The sequence below is a fragment of the Streptopelia decaocto genome, assembly GCF_964273445.1.
Source record: "Streptopelia decaocto genome assembly, chromosome: 1".
NCBI lineage: Eukaryota > Metazoa > Chordata > Aves > Columbiformes > Columbidae > Streptopelia > Streptopelia decaocto.
The window spans coordinates 67,596,549-67,621,636 of record NC_138663.1 but is presented as its reverse complement, the minus strand read 5'-3'; the positions used below and the strand labels follow the sequence as shown (position 1 = coordinate 67,621,636).

General features: G+C 39.1%; 1 protein-coding gene across 3 annotated transcripts in view; it reads right to left on the bottom strand.

Moving 5' to 3' along the window:
• FGD4 (FYVE, RhoGEF and PH domain containing 4) overlaps positions 1-18,375 on the bottom strand; it is an 86,527-nt gene extending 68,152 nt beyond the window's left edge. Inside the window, exon 1 of one of the 3 annotated variants that reach the window (XM_082043203.1) lies at positions 18,175-18,375. Coding sequence is in view for 2 of the 3 variants with exons in the window: in XM_082043200.1 (XP_081899326.1) it covers positions 10,407-10,440 (34 nt within the window). In the remaining variant the exon portion in view is untranslated. Of the gene's footprint in view, positions 1-10,354; positions 10,486-18,174 lie in introns of those variants that run through there. The other 2 variants (XM_082043202.1, XM_082043200.1) reach the window with 2 other exon arrangements.
• Positions 18,376-25,088: the final 6,713 nt, after the last annotated feature.

Genomic DNA, 25,088 nt, shown 5'->3' with positions numbered 1-25,088 from the left:
TATTTAGTTGAGAGTTCATTCAAAATGTCCTTTTATTGTGAGATGATGTACCTAAATTGAGCTTATCCTCTACAAAAAAAAAAAAAAAAAACAAACCCAAACACCAGGCAAACAAAACACCCAAAAAATCCCCTACTCAGTATGACCCATCACCTCTACTGCCCCCAAAGCCTGTATTTTAGAGTAAATCTCCTTCAAGAGATCATGTAACAGATTACACTGACCCTCATTTGTTTGCATTAAGTATAAACATCAGAGCCACTTGTAATAATCTACCAAAGATTAAAAAAATCTTTTTAAAAAAATCATTAATTTCAAACAGACATTTAACAGTTCCTCTGTTACACAGAAATGGGATGTCTACTATGAAAGGCCAGATGCTCAAATGGATTAGAGAGTGTCTAGTCTTTAAGTCCTGCATCTGCAAATCAACACTGACCCAGTGACCCAAAGTAAAATTTAATAAGAAAAAAAAAGTATTCAACAGCCACATATAGAGCATTCAGAGCAGGAAATAAAAACAAATGTTTGCTCAAGACTATGTGGACATTTACACAGTGCTTGTCAGAGAATATGATAATAGCTGGAGAGTGGTAAAAGTAAAGTCCCCTATTTCTCCTTGAAACAGGTTTATCAAAGGCAGTGGAAAAACAAGCTTCTCAGCCCACCAGGAGAAATCACCTCTGGAAGGGTTATATACAAGCCATTACCTTTATGTCGATATCACTGTTGCTCTCTGTGAAGACTTGCCAACGAGACAGTAATTCACATCCACATTGACAGTGAATCCTGTAGGTAACAGCTACTGTACTGGAAACTGGAAACAGACCGGAGAACTGAAACCCATCCCACGCCAGACACAAGATAACCTTGGGGTGGTTGCCCTTCCCTCCAGCTAGGTTCAGCGTAGCATCTGAAGGGTGAAAGTCTAATCTCTTTTCCAGCAATAAAGCCAATCTGCCTCCTGCGCTCTTTTTAACAGCACAATTACAGACTTGCAACTTGCATGTGTGAACAAGTCCACTGCAGCCCATTAAAAGCAAGTTTTGCACGCCCTTCAATGGCAATGCAATACTTACATTCTGGGGAAGGAAGGGGTTAAAAAAAGTCCTTTTAATTACAAGATGATATATCTTCCATTGAGAGTACTTGCCCAGTTCTACCAACGTGCAAGTGTGACATGATGTCTCAAAGGACTTAAGACACATATATACCCAGCTCCTATATGCACAAGAAAAGCTCATACACTATAAACAGTTAAAGTATTCAAAGAAATAAAAACCCCCTCAACCTCCCACATGCACACTTTTGTTAGGCACCAAGACTTGGAAAGCATCGTGTAGGTTAAAAATTTATCCTAGTCAAATATGTTGCAATCGTGACTTATTAACCCCATTGGTAACTTTCCTCCCAAACTCTAATGTACTGACATTTTCCTTGCATCAAAGCAGGGGGCAGATAAGTGGAAGTTTTAATTAAAAGCTTTTAATAGTGTCCTCCCCTGTATCAAATAAAAATGGCAGTCCTGACAACAACAGGGATGCAGTATAAGAGCTTTATTTGAAAAGGGAAAGCCCATACATCACTAAAAATATCTGCTGAAGTAATGTTTGGTCTGTCTGGGATACAAATTAATTTTAATGCCTCTTGTTTAAGTCAGTAATTTGAACTGCACACAAATGTTCATCATGCATTTACTATTAAAAAATTTAACGTTCCTAGCTCCTACAATATAACAAAAAATGTCTTCTATAGGGCACGAAAGCCTTATAAGCATATATTTCTGATTTTATTTTCCCCTTTAAAATCCTGACATCAAAACAGCCATGACATTTGCAGAGCATCCTGAAAACTCATGTCAGGTCTCCATACAATTAAGCTCCATAAGAGAAAGAGTCTAAAATGTTTGGTCAGTTGGTGAGTTGGAAAGAGGGTCAGAGGGTGGGAATAGAGAGTAGAAGAGCTGCTCCTGCATTCTGTCTCCCTTACGGTGCTTCCTCTGAGCAAACTGCATAAAACACCCTGAACATCCATTGTATCGGCAGCTCCGTTTGAACATTTCCCCTCGTCTCGCTCTTCATGCCAGTATGAAAACCAAACACGTACTACATCCAAAAAAATCACTTACACAAAAAGCAATCAGCATGAAAAGGCATGTAAATCAAACAGATTTGGCAGCGAACAGCATTTCACAAAGACAAGAGATATGAATTGCTCCATTTGTGTCAGTTTGGGCAGTTATTGTTCTGACTTACTACTTTAACGACCCCAAATTAAACTGCTTGAACTGAAACAGACAAAGATCTTTAAAATACAATTCTCCCTCCCCACCCTCTTAACAATAAGCATTATTTCTGTGCTGCTACCATCCTTAAATCATAAAGCCACTGCACCAATTAAAAATTACCTGCAAACATAATGAATTTAGTACTGACCTTGCAAAAAGCTTACTCCTCTTGGCTAGAAATCGTTAATAATTTTGGTAAAACCCTTTTATGTGCTTCTCCAGCTAGCTAATTCCAGCCTTCCATTAACGCACTCCATTGCAGATAATTGCCGACAGCACACGCTCCCCTGCTTTTTGCTGGTTCCCAACCCAGCAAGGATAATCACATTCCAGCGGGGAGCGAACAGATGGCAGCCTCCATGGTAACCAGTCCTCCCCAGCTAGTGGTAGCACTGGGAGACTCCCGGGGACTGGGCAACAAGCGCTCTTTGTGCTTCAGCCTTGCAAAGCCTTAGGGAAGGAAGGGAGAGCCAGCTCCTAGCGTGCACTGGGCATGCCTAGCAGGTGCTTTGCCTCTCCGAGCAGGCAAAACACCTTAACAAAAGCTCGCAAACAGGTTTAACCTTGACATTGCCCATTCCTGCGTTGTGCAAGGGGGCGGGGTGAGATAAAACACACTGCGATGGAGGTGAAGCTAGCAAGAGTTTTCATTTACTATTAAAGCAGAGGCTTCAGAGAAATTAGCTGAGTGTTCTTCCCCCACAACAAAATTATTTTCTGAAGGCACGCTCGTTTCCGCTGAATGGGTTTGATTTCAGAATGATGGGAGTATTTGCTGCCTGATCTCTGTCTCCGATACCTTGAAATTGCTCCCTTCAAGAATTATATCATCTCCCAGCCTGAGTTTTACTCGACAAGAACTGCACAGACCCTTGGTTTTGGTCTTAGGGCTTCTGCCAGGCTGATCTGCTCCTGCATCTGCCAAGACCAACGCTGAGTCAGCAGCAGGCAAAACCACTGTGTCTCTCTGCTGCACAACCAGCCTGCCGGGGGAGGCGTGTCTGGAAAAGCCTTTTTTCGCATCAAAGCTGTGCCTGAAACCACTGGTCTCACCCGGCCAGATCCTGCGCAGCTACACACCTACGCTGACTGCGCGCACCAGCTCAGCGAAATTCCCACTGATGTTATCTGGAAGGGAAAGGGAAGTGGCTTTTCAAGACCAACTGATAACGATCTTGTCTGTAAAATAAAAAGAGCCTTGAAAGAATGTATTAAGGTTTTAAATACTGATGAGTTGCACAGCACCATGTCTCAAAACACTTAAGGCTCGAATCACTGGATGTGGAAAAGCATGGCGGTGCCGTAGTTCATGGACTGACTGTTGATGCATTCAAACTTTATCTCCCTCACTCAAAACCATGCAGCGCTTATGACTAACAGTGTGTAAAAAAAAAAGTGGGTAATTTTACTTAAAGCTGAGCCAAACTTGGACTTCAAGTTCCTACATGCTAACTCAGGTCTGCTGAATTATTCTTTTGAGGAAGAGAAAACGGTTTCTTTTCTCCCTTAATGGCACCTTTGATCATATAGCTGGTCCTTCAGTGTAGTGTTTGTTCCTGTAAGAGACTGAAAAACCCTATGCAGGAACCTACCACCACAAAAACACATGACTTTTCCTCTGGGTCGTTCCAGGCATGGAGCTCAGTAATTTCCCCCCCTCCAAATTTTCAGTTTCCCTCATTCTCACTACATAAGGAAGTTTGTTTTGTTTCACAGTGAGTGCAGTGATGTTTTTCTTAACATTAGTAAGAGACAACACTACTGAACTGCTAGTGCATTAACACTGGAAGCCCCTCAGGTCACTGCTCACAAGGCTTGAGCACCCAATAAGTGGTGGGAGAGTCCCCACCACGGAAAACATGGCAGCTGAAGAGGACCCAGACTTCGGAGGGGACTCCCATGGGCACTGTGGGTACTGGCGACAGGCATGGGACCAAACCCAGGTCTGCCAACTTCCTTTCCAGGACTCGCAGATCATTCTAACTCATGACGCTAATTTCAGCCCATTTTCTTCCTCTAAATAAGCCATCTTCACATCACCAAAAGTTTCTCAAGAAACTGTGGACACCAAACCTAATCATCTGTTGGCAAAAAGGGTAAAATAATGTAAGGAAGGAAGCCAATAATATAAACTTTTCAGCATTTAAGCATTATGAAACACACTGATGGCATTTCTTGTTTTGCCTCTTACAAATAAAGACCATGACTCAGAAATTACTTTTAATATACTAATTGATTTTATATCTTTATGCATTTCTGGAAAAAAAAAAAAAACAACTGTAGCAATTACAACTCTTGGTAAATACACTGACTTCAAAATTACAGGGATTCAAGTTCAGTTTCAGTCTTTTTTCCTTCATGAAAGAGACCTCCTACAAAGTAATTTTCTAGATTTATGTTAATTATAACTTTATATTTAAAAAATTATGTTGTTTACTGAAATATCATAAGCAATTTTGGCATTGGAAAACCTGTTCCAGACATCAACAAAGACCCTTAAACCATCTATTTTTGAACAAGTACTAGCTATACTCATTAGAGGAGGATCGCTAGTAGAATAAAGTGCAACAGCAGTCAAAATTCATTTCAGCTTCTTACTTGAATTTTCTCTAATTCTTAAGTCTGATTTTGCACAGATACAGTGCAAAAATTTGAATAAACTACATAGGGTAGCCATCACACAAAGAAAAGGGCAATGGGATGCACTACAAATTTTAGCAAAAGCAATAGGCAAGTTACATGGAGCAACACTAAACAAATACCCTATAACAAATGTTTTATTCAAGCTACTTGAAAAGGAGAGAGGAAAATAGCACAACCAAAATGGTTTTGAAGAGGGCTGGAGAAGGGAAAGAAAACTTAGCCAACTCCCCTTATTCTTTGGCACACTCTAAACCAGATAGGACTTCTATAATAAATTGTTTTTAACTGGAAGTTATTAATGAAAAATAAACAACATATTGATATCTTGTCTCCCGAATTGATTCCCTTAAAGAGGTTGTCTTTTATAATACTGATATAATGTGCTTCAGCTTATCTGAGTCCCAGTTGCTATCTGATAGACCAAGACTTTGGTATTCTATGCAAGTTGATGGGGATTCAGACTGGACTTTAGAAATGTATCTTTTTCAAACTGGATATTTTTGTGCATGTGTGATGACCACTTAAAAAATATTCACCCAAAAGAAGTTACGTGAGATTAGAATAAGTCATATTGACAGAAGATAGTCTCCATTCTCTGCATGAGATTTGGCAGCTTTATTTATAAAAGCAAACCATAGCATCCCAGTAACTGACCCAAGGCCTCATGCATACATAATTTTCAATTTTGCCCATGTCTCATACCTGTTTTAAGATGTTTACTAAAACATCATAATTCCTGATAGCTGTACTAATTGTGTGCTACCGCCAGAGATAAAGCAATACAATAGACCATTGATCTCCTCTATTATACTATCACCTTTGTTTCTAAAAAGAAAGCAGCTTCAATATAATATGTATTTCTTTTAACCTGGTACCACTTGGTATTGAGAAAGTTCATTTAAGGATAATAGGAAGTCTACATTTTTAAGAGTATAAAAAAAATATTTTGTAAGCAATTGTAAGGGCTGAAACTTGCAAAATTTCCTCTTGTCTACAATTCCAAGATTTAACATTTTTGTGATAAGCACAGAACAGGTAAGGCTTCCACACTGGTCCTTTAAGATCCATCTGTATAGCAGAGATGCTCTTCCAGTCTTACCTCAATTAGTTGCTAAATCAAAAAACATGCTACTTTGCAGAAGAAAAGCAATGAATTAAAGCCTTGCAAACAGCAAGTGATTCCTCAGCAGCATCTCCATTGATATAAAGCAAATGGAGACCTCACTCCTGGGTGAGTTGCATTCCCCTTACTTCCCAAGTGTTTTCAGGCCCCATGGTTTTGCATTGCCACATTTGCATTTGCACAACGCCACAAGAAGCAAGACTATAGAGTTTCTTCTTTTTTCACCTCGTGCCCTTCTAGGCTGGGGGCACGTGTATGCTGTGTGTGGGAGAAGGGGCAGCAAATGTTTTGCTCTTGTTCTTAAAGCCACTGTTTAAGTGATGTCAACATTTTGGGCAATAAACCTCTCCCTTCCACACTGTTACTGTTTACAAAAGCAGGATTCACAACAGGAAGATGCACCGTCTCCTTCTCACCATTTCAATGACATGGACCGTCGCCATCCACTGTAGCAATTAGTCTTCTATTATTACAACAGCTTTTTTTTTTTTGGCAACTATCATTAAAGGATAATAAAGAAACCAAAGAAACATTGAGAGATGTCATACTAGGCCATCTTTGTGACCTATTTGGTGTACAGGCCTGAAAGTTATCCTTCCTTCATAGGCAGTTCTCCAGAATAACTTTCAAGTTAAGAAATTAAATTATTTACGGAAGTAGAATAAACAGGACTTCTACTGTTATGTCTCCAAAGTTAATTATTTTTCAGATGAGAAGCAGCACCAGCCCAATATACTGAAACCATTATTCCATAAACTGGAATTACTTTAGTTTCTAGATACTTCATGGCACTCCTCCCACTGAGCTGTATCAGTAGCATTGCCAAGTTAGTAACGCCTGTCAAAAAGCACATTGTTTTTTCTTTCAAGCAACATCAAAGCATACCTAGAGTTATTCAGGCACAGTAAAAAAAAAAAAAAAAAAAAAAAAAAAAAAAAAAAAAATCCATTCATCCAAAGGCCCTAGATTAGACCTCCTTTTCCTAGTGAAGAAAATCCTCTTGGCAATTGCTGATCACAAAGAAACAGTTAACACTATTTCTTTGGTAAACACTGAATTATTTTTATGTCAATAGTAAAGGTAGTGCACAGAAGAGTTGTTAAGAATATACAATAGCACAGCCTCCCTGAAGAGGATACTTCAGCTCAGGCCTTGTACATACAAGGCATAAGACAGCTAATATTGGTGGTACCTGCCCAGAAGCAAGAGGTCTGGAGCTGTTTTTGCAAGATGTGCATGAGCAGAGTGAAAGGGAGAGCCAACATCTAGGGACTTACACTCCAAAAGCAGAATAAACTGACACACTAATGCTTTTCAATCTATCTGCATTCAAAACAAAAGCAAGAGGTATGACAAAAGCAGAGCTGGATTTTAGCTGAAAACTCAGTTTGTCAAGGTAGGACAATTCAGTTCAGCGTCTGGAAGCATCCGACAATAGGGCACAGCAACCACCAGACATGCCTGATTATTTCTGCAATTGCACAGAGCGTTTCCATGGAAAAGCAGCAGCCTCCTAGGTTTGACATTCAGCATCTGACAGCTGAGCCAGTCAGAGCTCAGACACACAGGGCTCCAAGAGAGATCACAGACAGCTCTTTGGACATGGTTCTGAGCAATGCAAGAGTAAAACCAGCACTAGGGAAGAGCCTAACCTCAGGGGCCCTGCCCTGTGCTCTTTATTTACCAGTTAAGATCCCAATGAAAGCAGAATAGACAGAGTAGCACACAGGTGGGAACCGTGGCCATGGGGCTTTCCTTTCTCTTTAGGCTTTACTAAAGAGTTTCTAAGAAGGGATGGGAACTACAGGACTGCTCTTCTACCCTAGCTTGGACAACTCCCAACAGAACTTGTAAATAAAAGATGGAAATAATGTCTCTGGAAAAAAAGTAGCCTGTACATTCCCTTCCCTATAAGGTATCCTTCAATAAAAATCATGAACAGTAGAAGAGTAAGGAAATTTAGAGATATCACGCTACCATAAAATAATTCAAAATGTTATGGGTATTCAGTGTGCTAGTCTCTTCCATGCAGATACAGGAAGTTCTCATACTTCAAACTTAAGAACTAGAGTTTTTTAACTCCAGAACTTTAATTTATGCTTCACAGAGGTAATCTCAGGTACAGCAAGGGCAGTGGCATTTGAGCTGTAGTAAATATTGCATCTGCATTCTTGTGCATTAGCCCATCGCAGGTGGCTAACCTATTAGTGGCAAAGAACCCAGAAAAATTCTTAAAATGCATTTTAGCAGACCCACTTACATAATTCAAACTGATTTGATTTAAATTCCTCTTCAAGCTCAACAGGCACCACTTTGCCACAGATTTCTAAGATCTAGAAACACCTCTGTTACATCCAACACAAACACTTTTCTGAGCAGTCTGTACCAGTTTTTCTGACTGAGCAACAGATTAATTTTAAAAAACATCTTGTTTTTCCCTAGCCTGAAGTTCCTTGAGCAGGTTGACAAATCAGCCAGCAGTACAATGCCTAAAGAAACCAGGTTTGCGTATTTGATCAGGCAACAGAGAATGCCTCATTCATGCCCACAGCTCCACTGCCAGACAAAAGGAAGACCAGTATCGCAGGATTTACTGATAGCTGCTGAGACCACACCAACAAAACCTAAACATTCCACCTGCCTCCCATGCCAGCTCACACAACTGAGCTAGTTTTTTTACAACCCAAATTTACACTACCACATAGGCCAACAATAACCATTTGTTCAATTGGAGTCACCCAAAAAGAGTCCTGTTTTTACTTTTTATATCCATCAATGGCTCAAAGTTCTCTTTGCAGTCTACCTCCTCCCACAACGACAAGCAACCAGTTCTACAGCTGCAAAAAAATGAAGGTTTTGGCAAAGACTATTTAGAAAAGTGTGATGAGTGCTGGGGGTCTTGGCCATAGTTGGGGCTTCCAGGTGGACCCATGACAGATGCATGTCTTTAAACACACCTAGCACAAACCCACAGGTTCTTTTTCAGATTATTTTCAAGGTAAGTAATAGGCCCAATATAGCCTATCACTGTACCACATTTTGATTGTGGTAAGAATATAACGAAGGCTGGTATTATTATTAGCAACATACAAAGAGGGAGCCATATCTTTCAATAATTTTGTTCTTCTGCTACAAGGGATGGGGGGAGGATATTAGCACATGGGTCACTCCAATATCTTGAAAGATCTAGACTTTTTCATAGTTTGTCTTTAATTGTAGGAGTACTTACTACACATAAGCATAAAGAAAACAAAAACAAAACAAAACAACATACAAACAGCATAAAACAAGCCATACCTACAAAGAAATACTTCTACATTTTTCTGAAAAAAATAAGTATGACTAACATATATACATACAAAGTGGAACTAACAAACTGATCTTGCTTGGAAAAAAACCTTTGAAAACACTTTTGAAGTTTTGATAGTCTTTGCTACAGCTTTGTTGAGCTCATAGAGTCAAAACCATCCAGTACAAACAAGGATTAATATTTAAACAGCATTTCTATGTCCCTCAAGTAATACAGTATAGTGCTAATGTATATATATACACTGCAGTGAAACACTCTCCATCCAGTCTGCCCATACTTACATTTTAAACAGCTAGAATATAGGCACAGTAGTAGATGTCAGTATTATCTAAACTTCGCTTTCAAGAAAAGAGCACATTTGACAATGTACTGCTAGCTAATGATGTGGGTGGGCTGTGGTGACATGCATCACTTCCCTCTCATACAGTCTTAAAGATCATTACTATTCTCAGACTGCATGTGACAGAAAAATAGGAAGGAGAGGTTAGGAAAGTGTCAGAAAATAAGTACAAATTTGAACACAAGTCCATTGTGTGCTGTGAGGAAGGTCACAAGATTCAACTTCTATTGTGGAGTTAGATGCCTTGGATCAACACAGTGCTGCTCATCCAAGCAATGAGAATTCAGTTCAGTGCAACTGCCTTTGGACACTGACAGATGACTTCTTCCTCAGTGACAGCAAGAAACATGCTTTCTTGTTGATATTAGCAGACAAACTAGATCTAGACTATAGAACGCACTCCTGCATAGACAAGGTTGATCACAGGCTACCAGAGAACTTACTTTACTCCTGCTGTTTTCTAATTCTTTAAAAGAGATCTACAAGTATAGCAGCTACAGACCAGTATGTGAAAACTATGTATATCTTTGTTTTCAAATATTTTCAAGACTCTCCCACAGGTCATAAATACACTTCAGAAACAGCAAACTATTAAAAAAAAAAAAAAAACAAACAACAACACACCACACAGGACAAAAGAGTTCTACTTACAGCTACCCATGCCTTATACAGGAATATCATTACCGCGAGCAGAAATCCTTACATTCCAATGGTTTTGTGTAAGTAACTCTACCCATCTAGGAGACAGTCTTTAAACTGGGCATAAAATGATCACTATCAACTCACTATATAAAAATAGGAAGTTCTGAATTTCAAAACTTAGTGACATAGCTCAGGAAATAAGCAACAAGAAATATTTCAACACAAACTACAGTGGATTGTGCAAGTGGACACTTAAGTCAAAGAAAATGCTTTTTAAGAAGAAATAAAATCCTTACAGGTCAAGATTCACTTGACTCAGTGTCATCAATAAGGAGAACTCTATAACTCTGCTCTACTCCACATTACATAAACTATGTTCCCATCACATCTTAAAGACATTTTAAGAACCTCCGCTTCCTAAGAAAATAATGGGAAGCTTTGGCAAAGCAGAATGGATGTCACTCAATGTAGAAGAGTGGTTCCATGTTTTGGTTTGTGAAGAACTAGAAACACATTATTAAATTCAGTGAAAGGATTTGTGTAAGTTGCTTCCACTTGTAGTCTTAGTACTCTTTTCATAGTATTAAACTGTCTAGTAGCGAGCTATTTATCTTCCAGTACTAAGAAACTTAGGAACATGATAGTTGTATCATTTGCATTTGGTGCTCTTCCATTTTTGGTTCTCACTTTGTGGTCTTTAAACTCAACTTCAGCAGAAGGTCTCAAAGCCTTCTACTGCTACATGTTCGAGTCATGCAAAATTTAGCATAAAAACGTGTAAGCAGTGACTGCCAAAACCTTCCAAGTCTTTTCTGTGTTGACTATTACATTACTGAAGTGGTACTAGAGAATTTTCAGGCAGAATAAAAGATCTGACATTTTCCATCACACCACAATAATGAACACTTATGACAAAATCCCATGGCGTAAAGCAGAGGTGATGCCAGCTGCTTTCTTTAGAAAGTTTTCTAGACAGCCAGATATGCACCTGTCACATTACCTTCTCCACATGGTTTCTTTAGAAGTCCATTAAATACTCCACTGCTCATTTTAAAAACATTACATACATGGGGGAAACAAACAAACAAACCAACCAACCCAAACACCACAACCTACTTCAGATTTCTAAAGAAAGGAGGTTTAAGCTGTGTCATAAAAACCACTGTGCGTAACTATAACAATTGCCTCTTGCAGACAGTCTTCTTCCTTTGAAGTTGTAATATTTGAATTCCTTTACAAACACAACTTATAGGCATCAGTTGCAGAAAATTACTTGAAAAAAACAGGTAGTATCATTATCATTCAATATATTAGAAGTCCCAACTCCTGGCAATAGAGCAACAGTTATAGCAAATCTGGGGTGCCACTTGAAATTTTCCCACCCCTCATATTGGGAAAAGTTTGAAATCATAGAAAAGTGACAAAAGTAGGTAAATAAAAAGATGAAATATTTTACAGTGCTTTTGGAAGTTTGCCATTTTATTTTTGGTTTTGTGGGGATTTTTTTTTTGTTCTTTTATTTTAAGAAACTACTGAAGACTGTGTTGACTTTGATAACAGTAAGACACAACCATAATGCAAAGCAGAAAAAAAATCTGAAAACCTGAAATTGATTTTTTTAAAAAAGGAGGCACTATAACAAAAAGTGGAGCATGTATCTACTGCATTAGTGCTTCATTAAGTATGAAAATTTAGATTTCAGAAAATACTACTACTAGGACACTACATAAAATCTAATGCTCAGGCCTGAAACATAATTGCTATGCCTAGTCCCATCCTGTGGAGACGGCTGTGAGAAAAACCACACCATCGAATGTGTGCACTACCTTTACCTCAGCCTAACAGAAGAGAAAGAAAAACACAGTGCAGCCAGACAGTTCAGCTACTGAATTCCAGACTTGTTTTTTAATGGTTCCTCACCAGAAAGCCATCTGATGCTACTAGAAAATGAGAAAACTCATTTTCTTCTAACTACCAGCTGGGCTACAGACCCTTGGCTTTCCCAGAGACAATGGAGTTCAAACATCACTGTCTCTAATACTGTCCACTATCTCACCCAGAAACCCTTCTCACCCTTTCCTTCATGCCCTGCAGCTAGTGTTTGAAAGCCCAGTATGAATTTTCATTATATTATTGATCGTCTTACTTCTACCAACCTCCTGTAACTTCAACAGCAGACACACTACATACACTCTTTTCCCAGCAATTTCAGGTTATAGAAGGAAGTGATAGCTGAACACAAGTGAATGAAACAAAAACTCAGCTTTTCATTTTGCAGAGTTACATTTGATTTCAGCACTATAACCATGAGGAATAATTGCTGTCATCAACAGGAAAACACCTGCATCCGACAGTCTACAGAGAGCACTTACTCATCTGGACCACAATTGCCCAGGATACTGTAGCAGTATATCATTTATTACACTGTCATTTATTTAAACTTCTATTATTTCATTTAAGCTTACTTTAAGACTTTTATGACAAGTAATTAAGGCTGCACTGTAAGGCAAGCATTTCTTCAGTCTCTTCAAATAGTCTTTTTCTGTTGCTTCAGTAAATTATAATCAAATTTTAAGGCAAGCCTATGCTATGACGGGACACAGTATAGCAAAATCTGTAGTCTAACAGGTTTCAAATTCAGTTATTAATCAGTCACTCTATTCCACAACAAGTAAAGACTTTAATAAGTTGTGACATTCCTACCTGGAAGCTACAAAACAGAGCACCCCAAAATAGATTTTTTTTTTTTTACTCAGTCCTACATTATGCAAAACAAATAATCTCAAAAACGCATCCATTCCTCAACTCGGAGGAAATTTAGCACCCCCAAATTTAAGACACTCAGTTGTCAAACCAAAGGCCTCTATATCTGTGATTTATCAAAAGTGATGCTGAAAATGGATATAAATACTTCAACTGACTCAACAAAACACAGAAGAGATTGAAGACTCCCAAACTGCCCATGAGTGTGTTCCTCTAAACACAATATACAGCCTGTACATTTGTCACCTCCCCCTAAAGCAGCAGCTGACAGCTAGAAACATCCATGTAGCTCACTGAACGGAGGGAGAGACTGCTCTACATTTTATTCTAAAAAGGAAAACTCAATCATTTTGTTACCACCATGAGCTCAGGAAATACTAAAGTAGCAGCTAAAAGACTAGTCACAGTTAGACTATGAGGAAACTGCAAACCACAAGAAGCCTTGCTGCCTTCTTTAGCAATCTCTCAGGAGATCTGAGGGATTACATTGGCTAGATTTGGGAGAAGAAAGATCTGAGAAATTCTCTTGGGATCCACAGGAAGCCTAAATAAGTACAGTACTTGATGGCACACATTCTCGCTTTTTTCCCTGCCCCCTGTGACAGCATGTATCTTCACTAAATATTGAAACTAAAGTCTGCCAAGGGCCTGTATTTTAGGAAGACTACCAACCTCAAGCCCAAAATAATCAAAAATGTTATGTGTGTTCAGAGGAATTTTTCCATGTTCACACCACAGTCTCTCCCATTTCCAGAGGAACAACAAAACAAAAGCTGTATTTCATTATATTCAATAAACTATTGTTTTTCTTCAATAAATAACCAAGATGAGAGAACATTCCCTTTTTAGATTTTTAGATTTAGATTTAAAAAAAATTGGTTTTAAATGAGGAAGCGTTTAGGTGATCGATCCACTTTCATTTGGGTCCCTCTCCCTTTCCTGCAGATTCTGAACAGCTGCCCTGCATTTTGCCAAGTCCATGGCCACATACACCCACGACTCTGACTCATCATTTGAGAGTGCCAACATTGCTACTTATTTGTTAGCTGCTTCCTAATCTTTTTATGGTTTAGGACATCCTCATTGTGACTTTGAAATCAGTTGCACGTGGAAAGTCATACTGCAGACTGAAGAGCTCTGTGGTATACACTCAAACATTTAAAAAAACTAAAAATTAAAAAAAGCCTTTACAAACCACAAAAGAAAACAGGTCAGCTTTGCCTTATCCAAGGATTTCTTTTATCTTTTCTGTATAGGACTCCAACATATTTATTGTATTGCAGTATGTCCTGGGCATTGGTCAGAATAGATCGTTGAGCCTTTCTATCAACTACCTTGACTGATCAGAGATGGAGGGAGGGTAGAAATGATGAATTTTTACCTCTTGCAGAAGTGAAATTATTTGTCTATATGATGATATAAGACTATCACAGGGCAACCAATTCAAGTACCAAGCAACTAAATACCTAGCTATAACAGGCTTGTTTTTGCTGCTCTCATTTGAGGAACCCACTTTTGCAAGATTTGGATCACAGAACACATTATCATCTTCTCTGGCATTTTATTATGTACCTGGGCACCTAGAAAGGAACATTAAAAAGAACCATTCAAGAATAAATTATATATTAAGTCTATAGTTCCTTCAGGACAGATGACCACGATAACTAAAAGACCAAGGAAGATGTCTCAAGATATTTTATCACATATTATTTGATATATTCAATAAGTCTACTGAATAGCTTCTTTACAAAATGAAGATGTGGAAGGCAAATAAAATCATCCACGGGAGGAAACTTCTTGCCACTAATATGCTGAACAAGAGGAGGCATGAATCACGACCACAACACTCTGCATGGTTTCTATTGCTATCCAAGACAAGAGAGTTTGTACTCCTTTCTTTTCCATAGAGGCAAAACAACTACTTTATTTGCCTTACTTGGAAGAAGAGACGATGACAAAGACTATTTCAGCAAGGTCTTCTTCAGTGTGGCCTCTGCCATTCTGTGATTCTATAATACATATCCTTACTGTCTTACTGCTGTAAGACAGCCACAGCCCTAAGTGTTAGTGCATATTATTGAAGGAAGTAAGGAAAAAAAAAAAAAAAAGGAAACCGTGTGTGTATATATATGTTTATATATGCTTTATATATATATATATGTATGTATATATATATATATATTTTTATACATATTTCCAGCTAAGCAGTCAGGCACCTGTACTCTTACAGGAACATCTGCAGACCATAACAGGCAGGTTGTCAGACCCCATCTCATTCAAGCCACTCTCCCCTCTACCCTGGGTCATACAGTAATTTAGTTTTGAAGAAGCATCTAAGGTAACCTGGTCCAATGGTCTGGTCAGAGTAGGGCAAACTTAGATCAAGTTGCTCAAGGTCTTGGCAACTGAGCTCCAAGTGCCTCCAAGGATGGAGATCCCACAAGCCCTCTGAGCACCTCTTCCAGTGTTTGACCATCCTGATGACAATTTTTTCTTCACCTGATGTATAGTTAGAATTTCACTTGTTGCAGTTGCATCTGTTGCCTCTTGTGCTAGCATTGTTTAGCTCCAGGAGTCTCTGTCACCTCTGTACCCCCATTAGGTGACAGAAAATAGTAATAAGTTACTCCAGAGATGTCTCTTCTGGACAAACCCAGTTCTTTCAGGCTCTTACATCATGTGTGTCTGCTTCTGATCATCTTAGTCAACTGGATTTGCTCCAGTTCATCAGCACCTTCCTTGTACCAGGGGGCCCAGAACCAGACACAGTACTCCAAATGGGGTTTGACAAGTGCAGAACTCACTGAAATATTAACTTTCCTTGACCGGCTGCAGTTGGTCCTGTTTCACCACACTGCCGACTCAACATTCCTCTTCTTCATCGGATCCCCATGTCCTTTTCTGCGGCATAGAGTGAGCTCTGGATAGCATACAACAGCCAGCCTGTACTATTGCACAGGGATTTTCCAACCCAAATACCAAAACTTTCATTTGTCCATGATGAACTGCATGAGTTCTCTCAATCCATTTTTCCAGCCTGACAAAGTTCTTCTGAAACGCATTCCTACTCTACCTGTATCAACTGCTCCCACTACACTCAGTATAATACCATCCACAAACTTGGTGAAGATGCCCTTCTTTCTATTGTCCAGGTAGTTAATGACAACATGGAACAGTATCAGCCCCAGTATTAACCCAGGGAAAAGGAATTCCTCTCCTTTCCCTGTCTTCCAGGCAATAGCTATAATTTGGCTGGCCTATCAATTGACCAGTGTCCTCCAGAGGACTAGTAAAATTGCTTTGGGAGCCACAGCCATCCCCAGAATCACTATGTGACCATCTTGTCCCTACCCAAAGGGCAACATTCAAAAAATGTATGCGCAGCAGAATAAGGTGGCTCCTCCTCCAAGCTCAAATACCACAATTTAACATTGTGCAAATTGATTGAGTAAAAAGTTCAAAGTACGACAAGAACGTCATCAGTAGCTGTTAGTCATTATCTTTCTTCATCTGCTGAGTTTCAAGTGTTTTAAGTTTTTCCCTGCCCTGAACTGTTTGTGTACAAGAAAGAAAGAAAACATAAATAAGAAAGACCCAAGAACTTTACAAAACTCTTTTTATGGGTTTCTTTCCCAAAGGGTTCTTTGAACAGTTTTAGAGTTGAGCAACCTCACAAAAGGGAAAGAATTTTTACATTTTTGGTGTATGAAGGCATAGCACAACTATTTTTATGAAAATTAACAGACATACTTAATGTCAGATTCATACATTAGGTTTGGGTTCTTTGGATTTTATTGGGTGGAAGTTGGGATAAAAAATAAATTAAAAATAGCAATATCAATTTATCATTATCCATAGAAAATAAGTTTGCAGACAATTTCCACAGATGAAGCACACCAAGACCTTGGACCTTAGCTAAAGTCATAAGCAAATTCCCTGGGCCATCACATGTGTCATCAGTCTGGAAACTAACAATACTCACAGCTGCTAAAACAACTCATAAAACAATGCAGTTCATACCTCAGAAAAAAAATAATTTGGACTGTCTTTCACTTGTCTGGAATTTTTACTTATGTCTAACTATTAATTCTCAAATAGTTTATTTAGGGTAGAGGAAAAATTTACAGCACTCTGGGGCAACAGAGAGATGAAACTTATGACAAGAGATCATAGATTATCAAGACCATACCATAGAAAACAAAGTTAGTTGAATAAACTCTGATTCAGAAAGGTGGCTTCAGCTTCTACAAGATAGATGAGCTTCATTAAAAACTATAATGGAGCACAAGACACATTAATTCTTTTCAAAGAACCACTGTGTCCTCCTCACATTCAAGTGCACAAACAGTTTACAGATACTTGCATTTCTCAGAGATGTTTGGAACCATGAAAAAAGAAAGCTATCCAATACAAAATCTGGGAAACACCATAATCCAACCAGGAATCAATGAAGGAATTACTATATTGTATCCTACACAGAGAACTGAAAACATCAAAAATTCCATGACAGAAGAGAACAAGTCTGATGGTAAGATACTGAATTACTTTAAGAAATCTAAGTTCAAATTCTTCAGCTCTACAATGAACTTTTTGCCATCAACATATTCCTTAATTCTCCATGTAGATGCCTGTGTGGGTAAACAGCATTAAACCCACGGACTATGAGCATACAAGGAGGAAAATATAATTACTTGAGGCTGTGAAGATATGTATAAATCAAGAAAAAAATAACACACAGTTCTAGATGGCACCCACAGTGGCTTTAAGCAGTTACATAAGAGAGGCAATAAAACAAATGTGACCCAGCAATAAAAATAATAATCAGACTTTGTTCCAATATAGGATGGAGGAAACTGCTTTTCCATTACAGGACAAACAAATAACATCAACTACCTGACACAGAAGGGAAAAGGAAAACAACAGGAAAACTTGCCAGCGGGGGAAAGCGGTAGTCAAATGACAAGGATCATTTTAGGGCTGCAGCTGCTTGTCTCTGCCAAGTTCAAAGAGTTAGCTGTTCTAAAAGTATATTCAAAAAAATGCCACTAGGGAGTTTAAGTACTGACCTTGTAAGGAAATATTCCATGAGGAAGAGGGTGAATTTCGAGGATACCAGAGATTTTGTTAAAAGTCATCTTGCAATTTCCCAGCTTCAGCAGCAAAACAGCTATTCCAAAAATGCAATTAATGTTGCTTTTTTCCTGATCACATCCCTACCCACAGAGCTGCCAGTCTCCCATGTGCCCATCTGAATTCAGTTCCACACATCCCACTCCAAAGGGAGCAACTTCTAGACTGAACGTTGCTACTACTATATCATCACAGATCTATTTTTACTGGGTGATGCATGGTGCTTCTGGGAAGGCAGCAGATATAAAATTTCTCTCAGTATTTTAAGGTTATTCATGTACAGGGCTCTCAGAAATGCTTTCTCTTGAGATTTTAGAGAAGAACTGGTGATAAGCATACTTCCAAGTATTTTAGGACTTCGAAGGGCTAAATCTAGTTTAAAACAAAAAAAAAAAAAAAACACAACAACCAACCAAACAAAAACCCAAACAACAACAACAAAAACACACACACAAAAAACCACAAAAAAAAACACACCAAGAAAAAGTAACAAGGTTTTCCCTACATAACAATGCACTTGTACCTAAAGCATGACTTTTTTTTTCAGATTTTTCTTTTTAAACAGAAATATCTTTATGGCATAGCACTGATATCAAAAGTGACGAGAAGGATGATCAAACCACCTTCGTGGTGTTTCTGAGAGTTTAAGGAAGGAGTGATATAAAGGTGCCCAAAACAACAACAAAAAACCAAACACAGAATCACAGAATCGGCTGGGTTGGAAAAGACCTCAGAGATCATCAAGTCCAACCCTTGGTCCATCTCCAGTCCATTTACTAGATCATGGCACTAAGTGCCATGTTCAATCTCAGTTTAAAAACCTCCAGGGACGGCGAGTCCACCACCTCCCTGGGCAGGCCATTCCAATGCCTGACCACTCTCTCTGTAAAGAATTTCTAATATCCAGCCTAAATTTCCCCTGGCAGAGTTTAAGCCCATGCCCCCTTGTCCTATTGCTCACTGCCTGGGAGAAGAGACCAATCCCCACCTGGCTATAACTTCCCTTCAGGTAGTTATAGAGAGTTATGAGGTGACCTCTAAGCCTCCTCCAGACTAAACAATCCCAGCTCCCTCAGCCTCTCCCCATAGGTCGTATGCTCAAGTCCCTTCACCAGTCTTGTTGCTCTTCTCTGGACCAACTCCAGCACTTCAATATCTTTCCTGAACTGAGGGGCCCAGAACTGAACACAATACTCCGGGTGTGGCCTCCCCAATGCAGAGTACAGGGGAAGGATCACTTCCCTTGTCCTGCTGACCACGCTAGTTTTGATACAGGACAGGATACCATTGGCCTTCTTGGCCACCTGGGCCACTGTTGGCTCATGTTGAGCTTCCTGTCAATTAGTACCCCCAGGTCCCTTTCTGTCTGACTGCTCTCCAGCCGCTCTGTGCCCAGCCTGTAGCACTGCAGGGGGTTGTTGTGGCCAAAGTGCAGGACCCGGCACTTGGCCTTATTGAACTTCATCCCATTGGAATGAGGCCATTTTTCCAGTCTATCCAGATCCCTCTGCAGAGCCCTCCTGCCTTCCAACAGGTCGACACTCCCTCCCAACTTGGTGTCATCAGCAAATTTGCTGATGATGGTCTCAATCCCCTCATCTAAATCATCAGTAAAGATGTTAAACAGGACTGGACCCAAAAGCAGTGATTCATTATGTAACATCTACACCTAGGTTTCAAATATATCACATCAGGTGGAAAAAGCATAGCAAAGGAAAAAGCAGGAAGAAACCCAGACCCACAACCATGATGTCATGTCCTTTAACACCCCCAGAACCAGCTGACAGTTATTTTAACCCCACGAGACAATCAGGAAACATTCCAGCCAGAAGTTCTGCTACCCTTTCTTTTGAATCAGAAGCAACTGAATGATCTAAAATTTACCAGTTTTGATGGAACTGGCAGATGTTTAGACAAGGTTTTTAGGGACATGGTTTAGTGCTAGAGTTGGGTTAGGTTATGGTTTGAGTTGATGATCCTGAGGGTCTTTTCCAACAGGAATTATTCTAGGATTCTATATAATAGAAGATTATTATTTTCCAGAAGATTAGATTACTATCTTCAGGTATTGTTATAAAAGCTTAAATATCTATGTAATAGGCATAACAAAAAGTAGAAGCCACTGGAAACCACAAACATTATAACAAAAACAAACAAACAAATACAAAAAAAAAAAAAAGAAGAAGGAGCTACTGCTACCTAACCGTTCATTATTTTGCAGTATTCCCCTCCACCTTTATCACAACATAAGAAAGAAGTCATTGTGTTTCACTGCTGTTTCAGAGCAATCAGCATGGTTGTTAACTTTCAGTGACAGACAAATCTTTAAGGCAGCGTACACTTCCTGCTGAAAAAGCAGCCAACCAGCCATTTACTTTTCTATTTACGGAGCAAACTGGCCCATGTAACAGAAACCTCAAAATCCTACTTTGGCCTCAGGAATCGTATCTAGGGACACAGCAGGAGAGAGAAAAGCTAAAGACAGAACAGAACACCAAAGAGGTTCATCATAAGTACAGAGTGGCTTGACTACATTTAAGGGCAATTTTAAATAAATAAATTTAACAGTCACACTGTACAAAATCAGTTAAAAATGCCTTCTTAACAGAAGATGTGGGGCTTTTTAGCCAATCCTTTCCTCTGGTATGCAACAATTATATTTAAAAGTTCAAATGTCAAGATAAGTAAAAGTTCAAAGGAAGTTTATCAAGCTTAGAGATGTCTATCAGACACTTTTTATATTTTCTGGAGGTACGAAGAATACATATCTGGAATACAGTCAAGATGAAGAAGGAAGTTTCAAAAATAACCACACACACTGACATTGGCTCACCAGTTTCATTTTGACTGTTACAGGGAGATAAAGTATTATTGAATAAAACTTTTAAAATTATTATTATTTCTTTTAAAAACTGGACACGAGTCAAGTTTCACAAAGGAACAAGCCATTCTCTGAGATACCTAGGCAATCACTAGGAACCTCCACTACCATAAACACTGCATTTCATCAGAACTGATTTGCATAGCAGTTACTGTGCTGTATACCACAGCCTTTCTGCTCCACAAACCTCAGCTACAGTGCAGTCTGAGGGGAAAAAAAAAAAAAAAAAAAGGAAAAAAGAGCATGAGCTGTTTCTACCCAATATCAGGATCCCAAAGACAAGCACAAGAATTCACAGGAAGATCACATAGCATTATAGTAGGCAACAGAGTACAGGGCTTGGACTTCATGAACTATGGCAGACAACTCAAAGAAAATTACTTCCAGTCGTCCCAGAAGGTCAGAAAAGAACATCAACTTTTAAGCCAGCCAGTGCCTTTGTACAAAACAACATCTGGCAACCCCTTTCGTTAAGAAAATCAGAAGGAAAGAAGAAAAAAGTAAAATAAATCGTAATTTCAAAAAATGAAAACAAAGAGCCCTTGACAGAGTCACCCTAGTAGACTGACCTTTCTGGAAAGGATGGCACTGGTAGGATCAGAGGACCATCAGCTGCACCAAAGGAGCTGCTTTCATGTCTTCTGCAACAGCCTGGGGAAGGGCTCAGTGTCAGCTGAGGCCAAGTACAGAAACTGAAAGGTGTTGAGCTGTAAGTCTAAAAACCAAACAAGCATGGCACATTTCCCTTTGTGTGTAAATCAGCCAGAAAGACAAGAACATTAGAGCTCCACATGATTCATTTGGGTTCTCATAATAGATAGCGTGCAAGCACATGTAATTGCTACATTCAGTCAAAGCAGAACATATATATGTTCACTTCCAAACGAAAAGTCAAAGGAGAAAACTCGTTCTATACTAAATGGACAACTGGTAGACTGTCTACCCTCCTACTCATCCCGCTTACCCTATCTTGTCACATACACCTTTTCTGTTCTCTTTTATTTGTTCTTCCAGTCCACTGTAGCTCAAAACACTCATTCCCCTTGCTGCATGTCTATGAATATCAGCAGTCTCTTTCACACACACACATACATATTATTTCCCACTTATGACCTCACACACTTCTTGCTCCACAGCCCACTGCTTATGGGAAAAAGGATGGAAGAAATATGGAAAAAAACAACACTTAAGCCTCTTGTGAAGGGCTTGCTGAGAAGATAGCATCACCTCCAATGCAACACAGGACCCTTAATTCACCACCTCCTCAAAACCTGCAATCCGTGTTTGAAAAGAGCTTGCACTTTTCCTTTCCCTCCATTTTGCCTTCTTAAAGCACATTACAGATGCAAAATTTAGTTAACAACTGTGGTGTTTACAGTGATACCTGAGAGTATTGCAGGCCCTGGGGTCATATATCTGACTAATGCCAAAACTAAATATATCTGGATTCTCTCTCAAAGTTAATACAGAAGTAATAGCTGCTTATTACTAAGAATTTTGAAGTCTCCCTTTGATAAAGTTTACAAAGGAAGTGAATATAGGATTGGCAATAGTTGACGTTTTAATTTTTTTTTTTTGAATGTATGCGCTTGATTTGTCCTGGTTACTTCAGAAACATAAGAAGCAGATTAGGAAGATGTGAAGGTTTGGTGTGGCTTTTTTTTTTTTCTTTATGGGTGACAGACAACACTTCATCTAGAAACAATGATAAGTATATCAGTCAGCTATGTTTTTGGCTTTACAAAAACAAAACTGAACTCCTCCCCCTATGCCTGGCTTCTGTAAAATTTACGGAACTGGAATTAGCAATAGAATTTTAATATACTTCCTTCTAAGCAAACATTTTCACTTGAAAATGGTATTTCATACTCACAACATCAGTTCTTTCAACTGTGTTTCCAGAATTCCTATAAAAACTCAAATGCCTTGTTTAAGGCATCATTTTCTTCCCTCTTCAAAGCACACGCAGCCTCGCCGAAGGAGAACGAGGCCCTTCATGGTCCCATCAAGGCAGCAGAGAGGAAGCATCTAAATCTAAATAAGGCCTTTCATCTGTCAAACAGTACAAACAGATAGACCCAATATAGCTCATTCTTTAGTCATACAAAACTTGTGCCTTGAGGTTACACTTTCCCAAACAAGGCCTCAGCTGTACTTCAAGTTAAGTACGGTGAACAGATTTACCAGAGAGAGAAAGGGGAAAAATAAGCCCAAATTGCAACATCCAATTTTGGTGAGGTTCAGTGTACTCAAAGGCTTGACTCCCTACCCTTTTTTCTCTCCTCAGTTGTAGCAGTGTAAAGGACACTGCCTCTGTGGCACTCACCCGGCTGAATTCATAACCCTCTACCTGTGAGCACAGAAGTAATATTTGGAGTAGCCTCCACAGTAAGATCAAGATCCCACCACACCAAGTTTATCACAGAAAACTTAAAGGACTGTAAACATCAGAACACAAACCATCTACAAAGAAAGCCATTGATATATATGTCTAGAACTGATTTCAACATACCAGCAGCTCGACCCCATTAAAGTTTATGTGGGCATCTTGTAAACATCACAGAAAATAAGTTTTAGATGTCCATCAGATTAGGCTGGTAATCTAAAGCCCACTATTAGCACCAGTGGTCTCTCACTGCACCATCTTGCAACTGTTAAGTTAGAGCAGTCCTGGCATAAGTCACTTCATAGAATCAAAGCATCATTTTGGTTGGAAGAGATCTTTAAGATCAAGTCCAGCCACTAACCTAACACTGTCCGCCTCTAAACCATGTCTGTAAGAACCTCATCTACAGCCTTTCTTCAACTTGTCAGGAGAGTCACAAGGAAATGAACAAAACTTGTGTTCAGTTAAGTACAACTGAACAATGCACACGATGATTCAAAGCAGCACAGACAGTAATTCTTCCCAGCTTTCTCCTGTAGCGGACCTTCACCAGGAAATTGCCAGAAGGTCTTTTCCATTGAAACACATGATTTTAAATGGTCATTGTTCTCACTATTGATTGAGGAAGACAATGTCTTGAATATCTGAAGCTTTTTTACACAATACAAAAAAACAGAATTTAAAAAAAAAAATTAACTATCTGAAGCTTTTTTAAATAATAGAAAAAGTGAATTGTTATACATCAAGGCAGGCTTGGAAGTGATAGACTCAGGAATCATGAACACTGCCAGCTCAGGAACTGGCAGAAGGGACATTTTGCTTTACGTGGTGCCGCTCTGGGAGTACTGCCCTATATCATGACCTCACCCGGCATGTTTATGTGCTGCTCTAAGAGTTTCTGAGAACAGCCTTGGTCACTAACAAATCACTCTAATAACCACAACAAGCAGGATAAATAGAAGCAGCAGCATTTGGGTTTTGTACTAGTTTTTCTTTCATCAGTGCACCTATCTTGAATGAAACTAGTTAAAATGATTTGCTAATAGAGAAATTTTTCATAGAGGAATTCTTGAAAGCTTTCTCTTTCATTTACCTTGCTCCAAAAAGAAAAAAGCAATAGCTTACCTCTTCCATGGGAAAATGAACAGCTCTCCATCTTTGGTACTTTCTTCTGTAATTGTGGAACTAAATAGCATAGCAGAGACCTCAGTGACATATTCTTCATCTTAAGACAGATTTAGAATAGCCTTAAAATAAATGCCATGCAAAGACTTTCTAATAGAAATCCTTTCTCCATCTTTGATTCTGGCAAACTCGTTCTGACAGCTACAATAAAGAAGAGGTTACTTCCACAAGCCAACTATTCTGATCACCTCCTAGAAATTGGCATCACAGGAAAAAAGGCAGAAAAACAGTTCATGGGAATACCACAAGTAAAGGACTGGACAAAATGCAAATTCCAGGGTAGTAACATGTCTGGCTACTGCATAGGCATTCCATACAGTTAAGGGAATTACGCAGCAGAAGTCTTTCTCAGCGAGGTTTTTAAATCACTCAAAGAATGTCTAAAGCTTGACTGCCAA